Raw genomic sequence first — 18,047 nt, 5'->3', positions numbered from 1 at the left:
GATACAGACAATTTATTCATCATTGAAGTTTTTTACACCATGGTACAAAACTTATCAGACTAGTCAAAACATATTATAGTATTACAACTTATAAAAACATTATAGAGTTCACAAGAAAATAGGAAAAACTCACAGACAGTGTATCAAACAGTGAGGTACTCTATTGTATAAAAAGTATTTTCATTAAGGTAATTGAATAATGTTGTTTTGAAGGTATTAAAATTTTTTATCTCACCAAAGATCCTATTGAAACGGTTATAACATAGAATTCCTTGGTATTTTGGAGAATTCTGTCCCACACTAAGCCTAGAGAATGGTAAGCGAATGTCATTTTTATTCCGTGTTTGGTGTTGGTGAATTTCACTACTTTTCATGTAGCTATCTTGCTCTTTTTTAATATTCATAATTAGAAGATAAATATAAAGTGATGGTAAAGTTAGAATTGACAGTGACTTGAAATAAGCTTTACAAGATACATTATTTCGAACTCCAATCATGCATCTTATAATTTTCTTCTGAGCAATGAATACTTTATCAATATGTGTTGAATTACCCCAGAAGATCAAGCCATATGTGAGTGCCGACGACACTAGACCATGATATGCCATTCTGAGAACCTCTACAGATACAGTGTCCTTCAGTTGTCTGATAATAAAATTTATACTACTCAATTTCCCTACCAGATTTTCGATATGAGTTCTCCATGTCAGTTTCTCATCAATTGTTACCCCCAGAAATTTTATGTTTGATACTTGCTCAATTGACTTATGATTTATTTTAACAAGAGGGCTTGCGTCACTGCTGATATTTTTTTGTCGAAAAACCTGTTTTGGAAGCATTTAAAACATGATCAAATAAATAACATGATCAAATAAATATATTTATCTATCTAATTTGAATATTCCTATTTCAAAAAGAGATTATTAAATATAATTATTATTTATAAAGGAGTAACGCAAGCAACATTTTCAAAATAAAATGCTTTGCTGTGTACTTTCAATTGCTTCTCTTCTCATACTGGCTTTTCATTCAGCTATTCCCTTGAATATTAGTTACTCGTATTTCTCTTGTTGAAGAGTAAAAGTAGATATCTTTATACAATAACAAGGAAGATGTCACTGGTTCTATACCTTGAATATGATATATTACAATTACAGGTAGAAACTTAGGACATTAAAACTAAATTTAAACTCATAGTAAACTTTTTCTGAGAAACTCAGCCTTAATTGGAATATGGAAAGATTTGGAACATTTTTTTATTGAAATGCCTAATTGTTGAATAGTTATGGTCCTAGACAAGTTCAATCTAACTTCAATACAGTCATTAACTTCTTTAATATTGTCAATTCAGTTTATTATTGATAGAACGCCTCAAAATTTTCTCGTCCATGAACTAAAATATATTTGCAAAATTTGTTTTGGAATCTCGTTTTAAGAAAATAAATAAAATGCATATCTCAGTCTACAAAAATTTATCAACCATTTACAAATTTCAATATAAAAAAAATATCAAGACGATTTGGACCCCGATCTGGACCTTGACCTGCTTCCAGACTTTGAACGAGATCTTGATCTGCTCTTGGACTTTGATCTACTTCTAGATCTAGACCTGGACCTGGAAACACTTCTAGATCGGGAACCACTCTTTGAGCGAGATCGAGATCTTGATGGGCTCTTGGAACGGGATCGAGACTTCGACGGACTCTTAGAGCGTGATCGAGACCTTGATGGACTCTTTGAACGAGATTTGGCTCTAGATCCACTTCTAGATCTGGACCTACTTCGGGACTTGGACCGATCTGAATCGGAACCAGAAGAGATTTTCCTTTTCCTCTTACTTGTTCCTTGATCGCTTTCATCTCCACTTGCTAATTTAAGCCTATTGTCATCGCTATCTTCATCGCTTGAAGAAATTGTAGCTTTAGAGACAATCCGACTCTTTTGCTTGGCACTGAGACCATCATCCTTCTTAACTTTTGCTTTGGGTTCCTTAACCTTTTTCTTTCTGTGCGTTTTCGGACGATCACTACCAGATCCATCAGAATTTTCTTCCCTCTCTTTACGTTTTCTTCCCTTACTCGATTTCTTCCTCTCATCTGTTTTCTGTTTCTTGCGCCCCCTTTCTTTCTTTTCTTTCTTCTCTCTTGGAGCACCTTCAGGGTTATCTTGATCGCTGTCTGAACCAGAGAGAATATCGCCTTTACTTCTACCTTTGCCCTTACTCTTCTTCTCAGGAGGAAGTTCTATGGACATAACAGCATTTTTGGTCTTCTCTTTGTATTCTTGCCGCTTCTGCAGCATCTGTTCTTTAGTGAGTCGTTGAACTTCTTCCATCTTCTTCTGTTCCTCAATTTGTCTCAATTTGAACGCAGTACGTTCTTCGTCTTGCTTTCTCCTTATCAACCTTTCTTCTTCATCGACCCTTCTTGCTCTAGCAACATGATACTGCGCTTGAGACAATAAATCTTTGCACTGCCTGGCTTCAAGTTCACACAACGAGACGTCGTATCTCATCTTGTCGTTCAATTCAACTAAGTAATTGAAATACTTCAGGGATATTCCTAGTTCGTGTACGGCCTGCAATACTGTAGATAAAGTTGACTTTTCATCTTTCAATATAGAAGTTGCCAACCTTTGTAATACCAGCGCTATGTTGTACAATAATATCGTATCTTGAGGAGCAACTCTCCTCGCCTTCAACAGTACCATTTTGGCTTCTTTGAATTTGGCAGCTCGAAAGTAAGCCCTAGCCAAGTACTGAAGCACCTCAACATTATTATATTTGAAAAATTTCCTCAAACAGTTCTCGTACATCTGAATGGCACTCACAAATTGTTTCTGCTCTACGTAAATATGGGCTATGTTCAACCACACATCTGAGAAGTCCGCTGTAGCCTCTCTAACCTGAGCAAAAATATCTCTTGCTTCATTAACAGCTCCTTTATGGGCCAAAACAGCTCCAATGCCATTAGCAGCAAAAATATTTTTGGGGTCAATTTTGAGAACTTGTTTGTAAATAGACAGCGCACGTTCTTGGTGTCTTATCGTCCTTTCTTTATCTTTATTAGGCTGGTGGAGAGTCTGGAGCCATACATTGCCCAAAGCAATGAGCGAATATGCATCTTGGGAGGTTGAGGGATTATTCAATATCCGCTCAAACTTTTTCTGACCGGGTCCCCACTCTTGCTTTGCCATGTGAAGGTTTCCCATCAAAGACCAAGCATCAGGATGTTCGGTGTCTATCCTGAGGGCTTCTTTGAACATATCTGAGGCATCATAAACGTGCCCTTTATCTCTCGCCATACAGCCCAACCGCAAATAGCAGTCCACATAGTTTGGATGTTCCTTTAAAATGTCTTTGTAGAGTTTTTCAGCCTTGTCGAATAAGAACATAGCTTCATTGAGGTGAGCCAAATTGTAGGTCATAGTTACAGAGACAGAGTTGTAGTACTGCGGATCATGTGCAGCCTCTACTTTGGCTCGTCTCAGAGCTTCCTCGGTGTACTTCTGAGCCTCCTCCAAGTTGTTCAGCCTATAATGTAAGGCTCCAACATTATTCAAAATTTCCACGGGAATCTCGGATTGCACATTTTTCTTCAAAAGCTGCATGGCTGTTTCGTAAGCCTGCAGGGAACCTTGTAAATCGCTCTGTTCGAGAATCTGAGCCAACTCGATCCAGGCCTCAATATCATCCGGGAACTGATCCGTCACCTTCTTCAAGTGCACTTTTGCAATATCCCTTTTAGATTGAGAAGTAGAACTGGCATATAAAGAGCCTAATATCTTCATGGTTTCATAATTACCTGGTTGAGATTTCAAAACTTTTTCAAAACACTGGGCAGCATTTTCAGTATCTCCTCTGTAGATATACATCTGACCTAACCCAAAATGTGGCAAAACGAATGATGCCGGTGAAAACTGGGTCGCCTGATAGTAATACTGGAAAGCTTGATCATAATCACCCTGAACCTGAAAAGCTCTGGCAAGCTGGTAACAACTCTCTGCCCTCATAGCCTCGTTTTCTGTATTGTGAAAGGCATGGAGCGCCAAATGTTGAACCTTACTATAGTCCTTTTTGAAAAAGAAGTGATCTGCCAAATGATTCAAAACCATTGGGTCAGAAGAATCGATGGTATATGCCTTAGACAACATCTGCACACCGTATCTGATCGAGTCGGGCTGTTGCAAATTCAATTTGAGTATCGACAAACCAACCAAAGCTCCGACACATTTCGGGTCCAGCTCTAGAGCTCGTTCGAAAGCAAGCCGAGCTTTTTCGAGATTGTTCAACTTGATGAAACAATGCCCCATTCCTAACCTGACAGCCGCCGGACAGTTAGGATTAGCTCTCAGTGCTTTCTTATAAAATGCCAAAGCTGCTCGATAATCTTTCTTATTGTAGGCAATACAAGCTTTCCCCAGAAGAGATGGAATATTATTCTGCGACTGATTCAACACAAAGTTGAACTGAGCGTCTGCTTGCTCCATCTTATCGCCTTCCAAAAGACAGAAATAGGCACGGCCCAGAAGATGATTCTGGTCGTACATAATAATCTTATCAGCTGTAGTGTACAGAAGAGTAGCCTTCGTGAAAAGGTCTCGCTTTCGGTCTTTATTCTTCTCCTTATTAGCTTTTTGGACATAATACGCTGCAAGCATATCCAGTGCACGCATTTGATCTTTTTCATAATCACGGTAGTTGATATTGGCATCTGTTCGGGAAGCTTCCAGTATCTTGAGGAAATCATCTATTTTCTCTTGTTTATAGTATTCCAGAGCTAGATTTACCCAGACATTCAATTGAGTTTTTTCTTGACGCAAAATGCCTAAAACTTCATCTCCATCAGGCAGTTGATCAGAATAGAGTTCTATGACCTCATCCGTGTCCCTGAGGGGAATTTCAATAACTGAAGCCATTTTCTGTTCGTCTAACGGTAGCTAGAAACAAATATAAAGGCTATTAAAAAATACTAATCTACCGCCAAAGCACGAGTTTTTTTCCCCAAAACTGTACATACCTTCAGAATTTCAGCAACTACTTAATACTCGACTATCAGTATAAGGTGCAATTAATCAATTTTATATTGCATAAATTGAGAAACTTTCTTTTAAATGAAAGATACATTTCAAAACTACCTTATTTACAACGATAACGTAATATTTCTTCCATTGGGCATATGGTACCAGCGTACCTACCCAGTTGCAAATTGACACTGTCAATTAATGACAGGTAATATTGGACAACTGACATCTATGTGTTCGGTTATTCCGTTTTCTACTCCAAGTATAGGTTGTTCACGTTAAGAGAATGACGTCACAAGATGACAAGTTACGGCGTTGCCAACATGTGCACTATTTCGAACTTTACCAAAAATGACGTCATTCTCTTCTTAAAGTGAACAAACTATAAGGTTGACCAATGTGATCATTGCAATTTTTCTCCAATTTTCATCATAAGCTTCAATACATAATTCACTCTTCGATTCATTTTTACTCAGAGGTAGATTTAAACACTAATGGGATATGTGGAACTCTCTTAAAATATTTCTTACAAGAAGCAATTTGATTCGAGCATAAGAGCCAAGTTACAACTTGGCTCCCATGTTTTAAGAGACGGAAACTGTCGACAGCTGTCATTTTACAATAATCTACTTATTTCGTTAAAAAAATTGTTTGCAATTATTATAACCGTTGTACGACAAAGTAAAATGAGGTCCATAATTTTTGAATTTCGACTTAAAACTAGGATTTGTTTTCTCGACTTTAAACTCGGAAAAAATTAATTGTGAATAAGATAACGTTAGATAAAGGGTTTAGAAAACGCTTGAATTTTGAGGTTAAAGTCAGAATTTCCAAATCATAATATAAAAAAGGAGTTTGATATTTTTTCCTTTACAAACCACAGGAGCCAAGTTCAACTGTCGTGTGACAGTTTTTTAGATTTCATACGAAATGACCGTATTCACGAAAAATGGTTGAACTTGTTTCATGATTGGTGACACTGATTTTGCCATATAATAAGATGTGTTCGTTTAAAGAAAAAACTGAGAACTCGGTTAGCTCGCTCCGCTTGGGAAGCGTTCGATAATGTAGATATGTTGTCTCGGTTACATCTTTTCTGTGTTTGGTATTTACAAGAGCGAGAAAAAAATATGATCCTTTGGCTCGAATATCAGCTTTAGGATAACAGATTTTTCAGTTGTCATTTGTCATATTTGAAAAATTTGGTTGAGTATGTAGCTATTTTTTATGAAATCAACTTTGGTGATTTTTTTATTCTTTTCAGCATTTTCATCGACATAATGATGACTTCTTCAACATTAGTCAGTCTTGAATAGTTTTGAAAATATGTTTGGATTTTGAAAAGAAAATCATAAATCACAGTTCTGTTATGAAAACTGCATCAATCATATATTGGAGATTTTGTGATAATAAATAATACCACAAATGTTGACAGAAAGAATTGAACGTTCGTTAAATATATGCACATGAAGTTGATACTGTTTATCCTACGACAGACGGGTTTAATTAAAAACAATGAATGCGTTGGTAGTTGATATCGTTGCCACAGTATTTCTGTATACAGTAGTTTCACTCAGCGTCGGTCCCTTTGATGTCGGTGTCCAGGAGTTTCATTTTTTATAATGATGACGTATTTGACACTAATGACATTTCTCCCTACTACAATCTCAACCAAAGCGTGTATACACTGCTCAACATAACAACTATTCATATAAACTGCTCAAAAAAAAACAGTCTATGAAAACCATGTTGGGCACCTGAGAAAATTGTACAAATGATAATTTTGCATTTGTGTAATATTGAAGTAACCCAGATCATTTGGGCAATGATGAACTAAGTTTCAAGTAGATTTTAAAAATTCATGGAATCGGCAGATGTTCATATTCGAATGTGACAAAATATATTTTCATTTCAACAAGAAATAAGACAAGATAAAGAACGTGTTTTGTTATTCATGAACCATGGTACGAATCCATGCGAAATTTCTTTGTAGTGATTTTTGGGGCCAAATATAGCATATTCATTTATTGATTGGAGAATTCAAGATGGCGGACGAGTTTGCCGATTCGATTATATTAAGGACCAATTATTAAAAATATTCCTAATCGAATTCATCACTCAAGATTAAGGAATCTGTAGAGCCTATTCTTTCTGAATTATGTAGTTACTATTCAGGACTTGAAGAAGTAAAAAAGTAATTAAGTATGTAGTGTTCAATCATACAAAAATAATTTTTTTGTATGTATGTACTAACTATAAATGTATGTGAGAGTTTTCGGAGTCGGAAGTTATGAATTATTTACACTGTAAGATAATAGGTTGTTTTGCTGCTTCCAGCTTTTTTCCAAGTAAAAATTGATAATAAAATCACTGACAAGTCCAAATGCATTTTGACTATACCATTATATATGTTTTCCGACAGAAAACAACTACTTCTTTAGCTAATAACTCGACATATATTGACAAATGTTGATATTTGAATCTATACAAGTCTAGATGTCTAATCAACCCCGAAAAGTTGCTGCGTAGATTAAAAACAGTTATTTTAAATGAAACATGTCCTATTAGTCAGCAACTTCTTATATAATGTAAATTTGACTATCAAAAATACCTTACGACTGTTAACCTTTCGGAATCCAAGTCGCCTCAGACATAATTGCAAAGATTCTCACTTTGAAGAAACAACTTTGCAAGAGCTCTCTAGGACAAATAGTGGGACTTCGCCTGATTCGAACAAGGAACCAACTGCGAACCGTTTTGAAGTGTTCCTCATCAGTGCAGACCATGCTATCACGGTTGTATACACACAGGGACTCGTTATTCCTCCTAGAGAGCTCTTGCACAGTACCATGGTTCATGAATAACAAAACTCGTTCTTCATCTTGTCTTTTTTCTTGTTGAAATTAAAGTATATTTTCTCACATCCGATCCCATGAATTTTTAAAATCTACTTGAAACATTGTTCATCATTGTCGAAATGATCTGGGTTACTTGAATATTACACAAATGCAAAATTATCATTTGTACAATTTTCTTAGGTGCCCAACATGGTTTTCATCGACTGTATTTTTTTGAGCAGTTTATATGAATATTTGTTATGTTGAGCAGTGTTTAAACGCTTTGATTGCATGCCTGTCTTAAACTCGTCGTTTGCGCAGACCTAAGACATCGACGCGTGGGTCTGCGCGTAGGAAAATTCAAACCACAAATCAGCCTTTATGAAATTACTGTATACAAAATACTGTGTCGTTGCTAATTGTATTGTAGATAACACAAAGAATATCTACACTGCAGTTCCAGGAGATTGACCCCTGAAGAAGGTCAATCTCCTGGAACTGCATCGATCAATTATGGAAAAACTATAATAAGGAAAATTATGAAAGCTTTACAATATACTGAAGTCAATGGGGGCAAATAGGCTGAAATATTTTCAAGATGACGGCATTTACGGTTATATCGGAAGTAGCTGTCAACTTCGTTTTTCTAAATGGAACACATTTTTAGATTCTACATCAGAATCTAAATACATTTTATGTATAATGTCCTATATTGAAGTCTAACCGTTTTTGGCAAATTCAAGTTTTTGTGTCAAAAATTATGTTTGCAGACCCTAAAATAATTATCAATTTTTCCTATAAGGAAACATTTATCATTACGGTTTAGTCGGGTTCCTTGTAGAAAAAAACCACATTTGATAGACTTTATATGAAATTTCGATAATTATTAATACAGGGTGGTCAAAAAAGAAGAATATAAATGAAATTCAATAAACCGTCTAAATTGACTTTTTTCAAAGGGAAACCCCCCATTTTAATGATTTAATCTTATTATCGTATTAAGCATTGAAAATAAGGGTAACTTTGTATAACGATATCTATTCCGAAAATTACTAGTTTTTGAAATATTTGCAATTCAATATTTTTCTATCAACAAAATAGGTACTTACAATACAACAGTTAGAAAACAATCAATTAATACGATGTCACTACTTATCATTTGCAAATTGTCAATAGTAAATCATGCCGGCGGCAACCGGCGTTATTTTTTTTTCAGGGGATAATTTACAACAATATAAAAAACAAGAATAACAAGGGCATAGACGATACTTCTCAACCTTAGTTGTTTTAATATATAAAAAGTAACCCTCGTATTTGTTTTATTTACTTACATACCTCTTCATAATTTCAGGTAAAGGAAAACGGCAATGAGAATGGGTTTGTTGCTGAAGGGCTGTGGTGTTTCGAGTCGAAGAAAACTGGAGATTATCACGAAGAAATGAACGGTGAATCTTTCGAACAGTGGTTTTCCAAAGTTCTTCCCCATCTGGAGGATAATGCTGTGATTGTGATGGACAATGCACCTTATCATTCGCGACGGTTAGAGAAGATTACGACAACGTCTTCAAAGAAGGTTGAAATCCAAAATTGGCTGCGATCAAAGAATATTAGCTTTGAAGACTCAATGCTAAGAGTACAGCTACTAAAAATTGTGAAGGAGTGCAAGCTTGAATAACAAAAATATATAGTCGATGAGATGGCAGCAGGCCAAAACAAAATTGTCCTTCGCCTGCCTCCATACCACTGCGAGCTCAATCCCATCGAGTTAATATGGGCGGAGGTGAAGAATTTTGTAGCTCAGCATAACACCACGTTCAAATTTGCAGATCTCAAAGTACTTTTTGATGAGGCTTTGAAAAGAGTCACAGCGGAGAAATGGGAGAAGTGTGTTCAGAATGTTATATCGGAAGTCGAGACAGAGATGTGGAAGCTTGATAACATAATAGAGGCACAAATCGAACCACTGATAATTCAGATTGGTGAGGTTGACACTACTGATGAAGAGACAAATTCATCCAGTTGAATAATTTTGATTAATATTCTTTTTGATTTTACATAAAATAAAAATTATCAATAAAGAAATAATTACGTCTCTTTTCATATAATGCTTGAGTGCGCTGTGAAAAATCCAATGGAAATCTTTTTATATTACACATATTATCTACATTTTTCTCGTTAAACTGCAAAACTGCATAAGTTGGTATGACCTATTCTCATCTAGTATTTCTATAAATTTTGGTTTTTATCCCAAAAAGACACTGGAACACCAGTAAAATAATAAAATTTACTTACCCATTCGGGATTTTATTAGGAGTGGTCAGCAACCCCATAGGTTTAGCTGCTCTATCGATCCTAGGCGGCAAATCCGGAACTTGTCCATAAATGCCGTCTTTCGCAGGACTCTGCTCGACCCCACCCTGCCCTTTAACGTGACCATAAACTCCGTGGACGGTGCTCGTTTGCCTCTTATGCTGCATATTCTTCTCTGTACTATTAAACTCGGGCCTTCTATCTGGTGAATTGAATTCGTTTCTAGAGTTGAATTCGTGTCGGGGGTCTGCTTTCTGGTAGGGTTCAGAGGAGTAGATCGGAGACTTGTCATTGTAATTAGCAGTTTTTCCATAAATATTTTGGGGTTCAATCGAGGACGGAATGTCTGGATTGGACAGAGTGTAAGGAGGGTCTTTCACGATGGGGGAGTCTGTAGGAGTAAGTTGGGAGTCTGGAGGTACTTGCTGTTGATCTTGGTTGAAACCATACCTGGAGTCATAGGTAGGCTGAAAAAAAAAAATCTGATTAATGTTTGTATTTTGATGAAACTGTGGATTTATGAAAAGCAATTCAAGTGGCAAAAAATACTTTGATTCGATCATTTTTTTTTTACTTAATAAACGTTTTAGGATTTATATCATGTTTTTGTAGCTCTATATTTCAATAATAATTTTAATCTGTATCTTGGCATATACTAATCGGATTTTGTCCTCTACACATTTATAATAATAATAATAATTATTATTATTATTATTACAGACCGATAACATGCTTGAATTCGTGTTATAAGTTGTTTACAAGCATCTTATACACACGAATACTCACCGCAGTTGACCGAGTGTTCGAACGGATATATGAGCAGAGAGGGTCGAAGAGAGGAGTCGCTGGATATAAAGAGAACCTGCTCATCGATAGATGTGTAACGCAGGACTCAATACAATATAAGCGTAACCTCTCTATGGCCTGGATCGATTACCGTAAGGCATTTGATACAATTTCGCATGAGCTCATCTTGCATTTGCTCAGATGCCTTGCAGTACCCGACAACATAGTGAGATGCATTGAACAACTGACACCACTTTGGCGAACTCGCTTCACCATAACATCTGGTCGAGCAAAAGTTCAAACAGGGTGGGTCACTTTCAGAAGGGGTGTATTTCAGGGTGATTCCCTCAGCCCACTTCTATTCTGCATCTCACTATTGCCATTATCCGTTGCGCTCAGAAAGACTCGAGGGTATAACTGTGGCACCCCCGGAAATCGGAGGCACAAGGTCACCCATCTGTTTTATATGGATGATCTCAAACTTTATGTCTCTGGAGAGAAGGATCTCCATCAGTCCTTGAGGGTGGTGGAAGAGTACACGCATGCTATAGGTATGAAATTCGGGATAGACAAATGTGCAATGGTTCATCTCAAAAGAGGACGATGCGATACATATATGCAGAAAAGTGGGAGTATATTCAATTTTTAAAAAAGAGGTTTGCATGATTCTCTCTGATTTTTATTTATATGCTGTGATATACCACATATACTACCTTAAACTATACAATTAAAGCACAGTATTCCGTAATTGAGTTTTAAAATGATGCAAGGATATGTTAAACATCTCAAGATCAACGTTACTATTGGCTAATCGTAAGATTATTGGAATGCAGCTATTGAATGTGTGGTTCAAACAATAAAATGGTACATAAAATGTTTGTTGCTGTCGAGTTGAACGGTTTTGAACATGTAGATACATTTTTTGAAGGAGTTCAGCACAACTGAATTTGCCATTAATAATATTGAAAAGTAGTGTCAATTCTCTCTGTTTCTTCCTAGTTTCCATGAACGACATGCTCAGAGATTGCAGTAGCAACTCATACTCGCAACGAACACCCGATTTATATGCTATGTATCTGAGGAAGTTGTGTTGGACATTCTCGATGTTCCTAATAATGAGTGATTTCTTGCTGGTATCTTTTTTGGTAACACTGATTTTGACAGATTACGCGTGAATTGGGTCTTGTGTCATTGTCAAACTTGTTCAGTTTGGTTTATAATTTAACCATGAATCGACTTACGAATGAACAACGCTTGCAACAAATTATTGAATTTTATTATTAAAGTTCATGCTCGGTGAAGAAAGTGCATCGTGCACTTCTTCCAATTCATGAGCAGTTTCGTCTGCCTACTGAGGGAGCTATTCGGAAGCTTGTAACTAAATTTCGAACCCAGTTTACATTATTGAACATTAAACCACCAACACGCATACGTAGAGTGAGAACCGAAGACGATATTGCGACTGTATCCGCCAGTGTTCGTGATGACCGTGAAATGGTGATTCGCCGCCGTTCGCAGCAATTGGGCCTCTGTTATTCCACTACGTGGAAAATTTTGCGAAAGGATTTGAGTGTAAAACCTTGTAAGATACAGCTGGTGCAAGAATTGAAGCCACACGACCTCCACAACGTCTAACAATTGGTGAATGGGCGTTGGCAAAATTGGAGGAAGATCCACATTCGGCGACGAGGTTCATTTCTAGTTGAATGGATACGTTAACAAGCAAAATTGCCGCATCTGGATTGAAGACCGGCCACATGCATTGCAAGAGCTACCGTGTGATGATTGACGACTTTTTGTTGCCCAAAATGGAAGAATTGGACATGCCTGACATGTGGTTTCAACAAGACGGTGTCACATGCCACACGGCACGCGAAACAATGGCCCAATTAAGAGCCGTCTTCAGTGAACAGTTTATCTCACGTTTGGGGTCCGTCAAATGGCCGCCTAGATCGTGTGATTTAACGCCTTTGGATTATTTCTTGTGGGGTCATGTTGAGGCTCAGTTCTACAGGGATAAACCAGCAACGACTGACGATCTGGAAGCCAATATATATGGAGGCATTTATATGTGAAATACCGGTCAATATGTTAGAGAGAGTGTGCCAAAATTGGATCTTGCGCATGGGCCATCGAAAGCGGAGCCGCGGACAACATTTGCATGAAATCATCTTCAACCATTAAATTATATTGATCGTTCTATCGATTCCAATAAAGATTTCATAAATTTTTTCAAATTTTTTGTGTTGTTTTGAAAATCAAATCCTATACCTCTTAAAAAATCACCCGTTATAAGTTATTACACAATGAGGGGACCAGACAGAAGAACAATACTCCAGGTGTGGACGGACCAGTGAACAATAAAGGGCTTTAATAGCAGTTGGGTCAGTGAATGAACCCTAGCCCTAGCATTTTCATGGCTTTATCGATAGCTGTGGGTATATGTAGATTGAAGCTCAAGGTGGGATCAAGAATAACATCAAGGTCTTTTATTTGATTAACAGATTCCAAGACAAGACCATTTAAAGTGTAATCAAAAGTGGTAGAAGCACATGACTTGGCACTTTGTGGCTATGCCATTTAAGGAGCATCAGTTTGATAGATTGTCAAGGTCAGACTGAAGCCTATGGGCATCCAATGAGGTTTTAATAACTAGGAAAAGTTTCAAATCATCTGCAAATATTAGTGCCTTGGCGTGCCGGAAGCAATAATGTCATTAATAAATAAATTGAACAATAAGGGACCGAGGTGTGACCCCTGAGGAACACCAGAGGTTACTTCGAATAACGTGGAGTAGTGATAATTTGTTCTAACTATTTGAGTCCTATTCGTAAGAAAACTACTAATCCATTCCAATAGTAACCCACCTACACCATAATAAAAAAAAAATAGTACGGAAAAGTTGAGAACTCTTCGTAGGTATTTAATTTAATTTAATATAATCATATTATACAAAAGCACTGTAACAATAGGATTCTCAAAATCAATATACAATTTTTATACAATTTATACAATTGAAAATGATAACAATACCATAAATATGATATGATATATATACACACACACACATATACATATATATATATATATATATATATATATATATATATATATATATATATATATATATATACATACATACATATATATATATACATACATACATATATATATACATACATACATACATACATACATATATACCATACATTTTTACTAGGAAATATACTATACATTTTATAGTTCAGCAAGTTAATCGAGGATTTGGTTAGCTATACTAATTTCTGATTACATTACTGAGTTTGGCACCTAAGTGATTGAACACTTGTATTGTGCAACTCTATTATATATGCGGATTTCAAATAAGTCTTGTAACAAAATGGCTTAGGAATAATATTAAAACATAATGAAAACTTCATAGGCGTATGTCAACAAAGAAGTGTAAATGTTGCATTAATTTATTTATTCAGTATTTTTAGAAAGGTGTAATAATTATGAAAAATATATTTTTTTGATAGAACACTGAATTTCTTGAAATTATTTTTTTCTTTTATACTGGATGGAAGAAGGTTGAATGCTTTAGGTAAAGTATATATTAAACATCTATGAACAATATTTTTGTTGCAGTTGGGAATTCTTAAGTGATGGTTTGTAGTACTTCTGGTTGTATAGTTATGTGAAGGATGGTTCTGATATTGCTTGTATTTGTACGCATATATACATAGGCTATGAAAATATAGAGATCTTATGTCACCAACGTCTTCATTATAAAGTAGTGTTGTCTGATAACGTTTTGTTTTCCTATATATTATTTTTAATATATAATTTTGAATGACATTTAGTTTTTGTAGAGCATTTTTGTACATTCCTCCCCATACTAGAATACCATAACGAAAGAGTGATTCGGCCAGTGATTTGTAAATTAATAAAAGGAGATTTTTAGAGAAGATATCTCGTAGTTGATAAAATTTATATATAAGCTTCCTCACTTTATTTGTTAGATAGTCAATATGGTTACTCCATTTTAAGTTTTTATCTATTATAACCCCTAAGTACTTGATTTCTTTCAACTCTGTGATTTCCTCGTTGATGTTCTTAATTTTTATACTACTGAAGGAGGGTCTATTAACATCTGTTGTTGAGAATGCAATATAGTGTGTTTTCTTGACATTCAGGGATAATTGGTACTAATCCAACCAGTTTTTGGCAATTTCCATATCTCTTTGCAGAAAATCTTTTGTCTCAGTCCATGTATTGCCATTAAACAACATGACGGTATCATCCGCATATGATATTACTTTTGCATTTGTTGATGAAGATAAGAATGCGTTGATATATGTTAAAAAGAGAATAGGTCCAAGTACTGTGCCCTGAAGTACTCCTATTTTTATCGTTCTTGGATCACTTAAGGTGTCATTCAGTTTAACTATTTGTGTTCTATCTGAGAGATAACTGCGAAAGACATTCAATACTGTCCCACGTACTCCATAACATTCCAGTATATGGAGGAGCTTTTCATGATTCACAGTATCAAATGCTTTCGCTAAGTCAAGAAACACTGCGATACATTTCTTATTAGCATCTAATTTTTCAGTTACTTCTGTTATGACCAAGCACATTGCATCAGTGGCAGACTTGCCATTTCTAAATCCAAACTGCTGTCGGTGGATTATATCGTTTGAGTCTAGAAAGTGTATTAACCGATCTTTCAAACATTTTTCAAATAATTTTCCAAAATTATTGATAACACTAATGGGTCTGTAGTTACATATATCAGTTTTATCCCCAGATTTATATATGGGTGATACAACTGATGATTTAAATTGCACTGGAACGATGTTTGTTTGGAATATGAAATTGAATATATGTACTAAAGGTGTGAGAATATGTAAATGATTTTTTTTTAATATATCAGTTTTGATTCCATCAATGCCTGGTGAACTACTATTTTTTAAAGAAGAAATGTGTTTGATTAATTCATTTTCTGTTACTGGAGTTAGAAACATGCTATTTGTATTAGTCAATATATTTTCAGTAATGTCAGGATCACCTGTGATATTTTTATGCATATTAAGTCCAATATTAATAAAATAATTGTTACAAAAGTCTGCCATTATTTTTTTATCACTAATAAAATCTCCATTTTCATCAGTAAGTATAATATTATTTTCTTTCACTGTCTTTGTGTTTGTAGCATCTGCGATTGAATTGTAAATTTTTTTCATATTATTTTTACAGTCATGGATATGTTTACGGTAATATTCATTTTTAGATTTTTTCAATAGTTTATTCAGTTTATTTCTGTAAGATTTGTATTCCTGCTCTAATTCAGGAGAAAAATTGTTCAGTAGCCTCATTTTAGTTGGTATATTTTGCTGTTCATTTTGGACATTGACTATGTAATACAGCTTACCTGATATGGAGGCAAAACGTCGCTGGTACTGTTGTCAGGCATTACAACACTTGGATCAGAACTCGCTTTAGCTAACCTTCCACCATTTCCCCCATTTCCATTGAGGGTCGGAGAAGTAGGGGGCCCAGGGCTGTGCTCCAAATCACTTTCCGGCGAGCTGGCATAAGACAATCTCAAAGATGACATTGGGAAAAGGAAATCGTCTGATAATGATTCTTCGGGCTGTAATGAATACTCAGTTGACGTGATGATGCAGACGACACAGAAGGACATATAGTATAGTTAGTAGAAAGGTAAGCAGTGCTAAATTAGAAATCCTATTATTAGAACAGCATAGGTAATAACTTTTAAATTTTCAAGGACAGTGACATGGACGTTTTTGTCAGTGAAACGAAATAACGATATCATGCAAATATCTTATCAATTCTTTACTATGCCAACACCACAGACACATGTATTTCAATTCTGGAATCTGCGTGCCACAATAATAAAGGATTTCTGGGTACTTCAAACTATAATAAGCGGCACACAACAATTATAAATTTACTTCTTCCTATCCGTGAATCAGGCCTAACGAAAATTCACTACTTTACGAGAACAGAAACCCTACAATCACATTCCCTTGGAATTTAGGAATATTACTTCATTTACTCGCAAAACATTCAGGAAATTTGTCAAAAAGTTTCTTCACAAAAAAGCGTACTATACCCACCCAAAATTTAACAATGAAGCTCTGGTGATATATTTATTATTTTGACCATGCATTCAATGGTATATATACATGAATTTTTTTACAGTGTGTGAAAGCCAAATGGAATAAATTCATGGTTTCGGTTACTGTACATATTTATATTTCGAAGTGGCATCATTTCGAAGTAGTGCCAAATAATTATCGTCATTCAAGTTGCGCTCAATGAAAAAGGGAGCAATGATATGGTTTCCTACAATCCCTGCCCAAACATTAACCATTTGAGGGTATTGCGTGTGTTCTTCTCTCATCCAGTGAGGATGGGAGAGGTCAATTTTGCTTTTGAGGGGGACACATTTTAGATGTATTTTTCTACCTGTGCCTTCAACCCCCTAGCGAGGGTAACTAACAACCCTAAAATTTTAAATGGAAAGTGGGGTCGAGTGATATATCATTTGAAAGAGCACAAAATTATCTTCCATTTAACGTCCATTTCTAATCAGTTTGTCTCCCTTGATATTGTTTTCATTTTTAATGTGTCTGTGTTGTATGTGTTTTCATTTGGTTAATCCTCATTTTCGTTTGTACCTACCTTGTCTGACACATATATTTTAAACGTTTTTTTGACATGGATAACTGATGTTTGGTAAGTGCACCTGTTTGTTTCTCTTGTACATAATATGAGATTGTATAATCTTTATAAATTTTGCAATATGTATCGGCATATCTGTTCACTTTATTTTATTATAGATCCCTGATGATGGATTTAATAAAGTCCGAAAATAAAGTTCAATAAGTCTGATTTCAGACTTATTGAAAGTCATTAGTTAAATCAAGCCATAGGACTTATTTACGATGTTGAACACAATCTTAAATTAGTTTCAAATTATATTTTAGTTTGTGTTGCTATTAAAGCATGCTATTAAATCATGTTTTTTTAGTTTTTTTTAACTATTATTTATTTTCCACTTTTTAGTTTGGCCTGCTATTT

The 18,047-nt window shown here is 35.4% G+C and overlaps 2 protein-coding genes across 9 annotated transcripts in view; both read right to left on the bottom strand.

Moving 5' to 3' along the window:
* pyd (zonula occludens-like protein polychaetoid) overlaps nt 1-18,047 on the bottom strand; it is a 121,891-nt gene that overhangs the window by 16,927 nt on the left and 86,917 nt on the right. For all 8 annotated transcript variants that reach the window (XR_012464595.1, XM_074171550.1, XM_074171551.1 and 5 more), the window contains 2 exons: nt 16,369-16,590; nt 10,152-10,636 (listed from right to left, as the gene is read on the bottom strand). Coding sequence is in view for 7 of the 8 variants with exons in the window: in XM_074171550.1 (XP_074027651.1) it covers nt 10,152-10,636; nt 16,369-16,590 (707 nt within the window). In the remaining variant the exon portion in view is untranslated. The remainder of the gene's footprint in view (nt 1-10,151; nt 10,637-16,368; nt 16,591-18,047) is intronic.
* Nucleotides 1,458-5,225, bottom strand: LOC111507899 (RNA polymerase-associated protein CTR9 homolog). Its single transcript, XM_023163282.2, has 2 exons — nt 5,019-5,225; nt 1,458-4,938 (listed from the first exon to the last, which is right to left on the bottom strand). Exon 2 carries the CDS (start codon nt 4,915-4,917, stop codon nt 1,510-1,512), a length of 3,408 nt encoding a protein of 1,135 aa, XP_023019050.2. The 5' UTR covers nt 4,918-4,938; nt 5,019-5,225; the 3' UTR covers nt 1,458-1,509.

Source organism: Leptinotarsa decemlineata, unplaced genomic scaffold (genome assembly GCF_025532065.1).
Source record: "Leptinotarsa decemlineata unplaced genomic scaffold, Ldec_3_MD MMD2_tig00000010_RagTag_RagTag, whole genome shotgun sequence".
NCBI lineage: Eukaryota > Metazoa > Arthropoda > Insecta > Coleoptera > Chrysomelidae > Leptinotarsa > Leptinotarsa decemlineata.
This window is presented reverse-complemented; position numbering and strand designations above follow the sequence as displayed.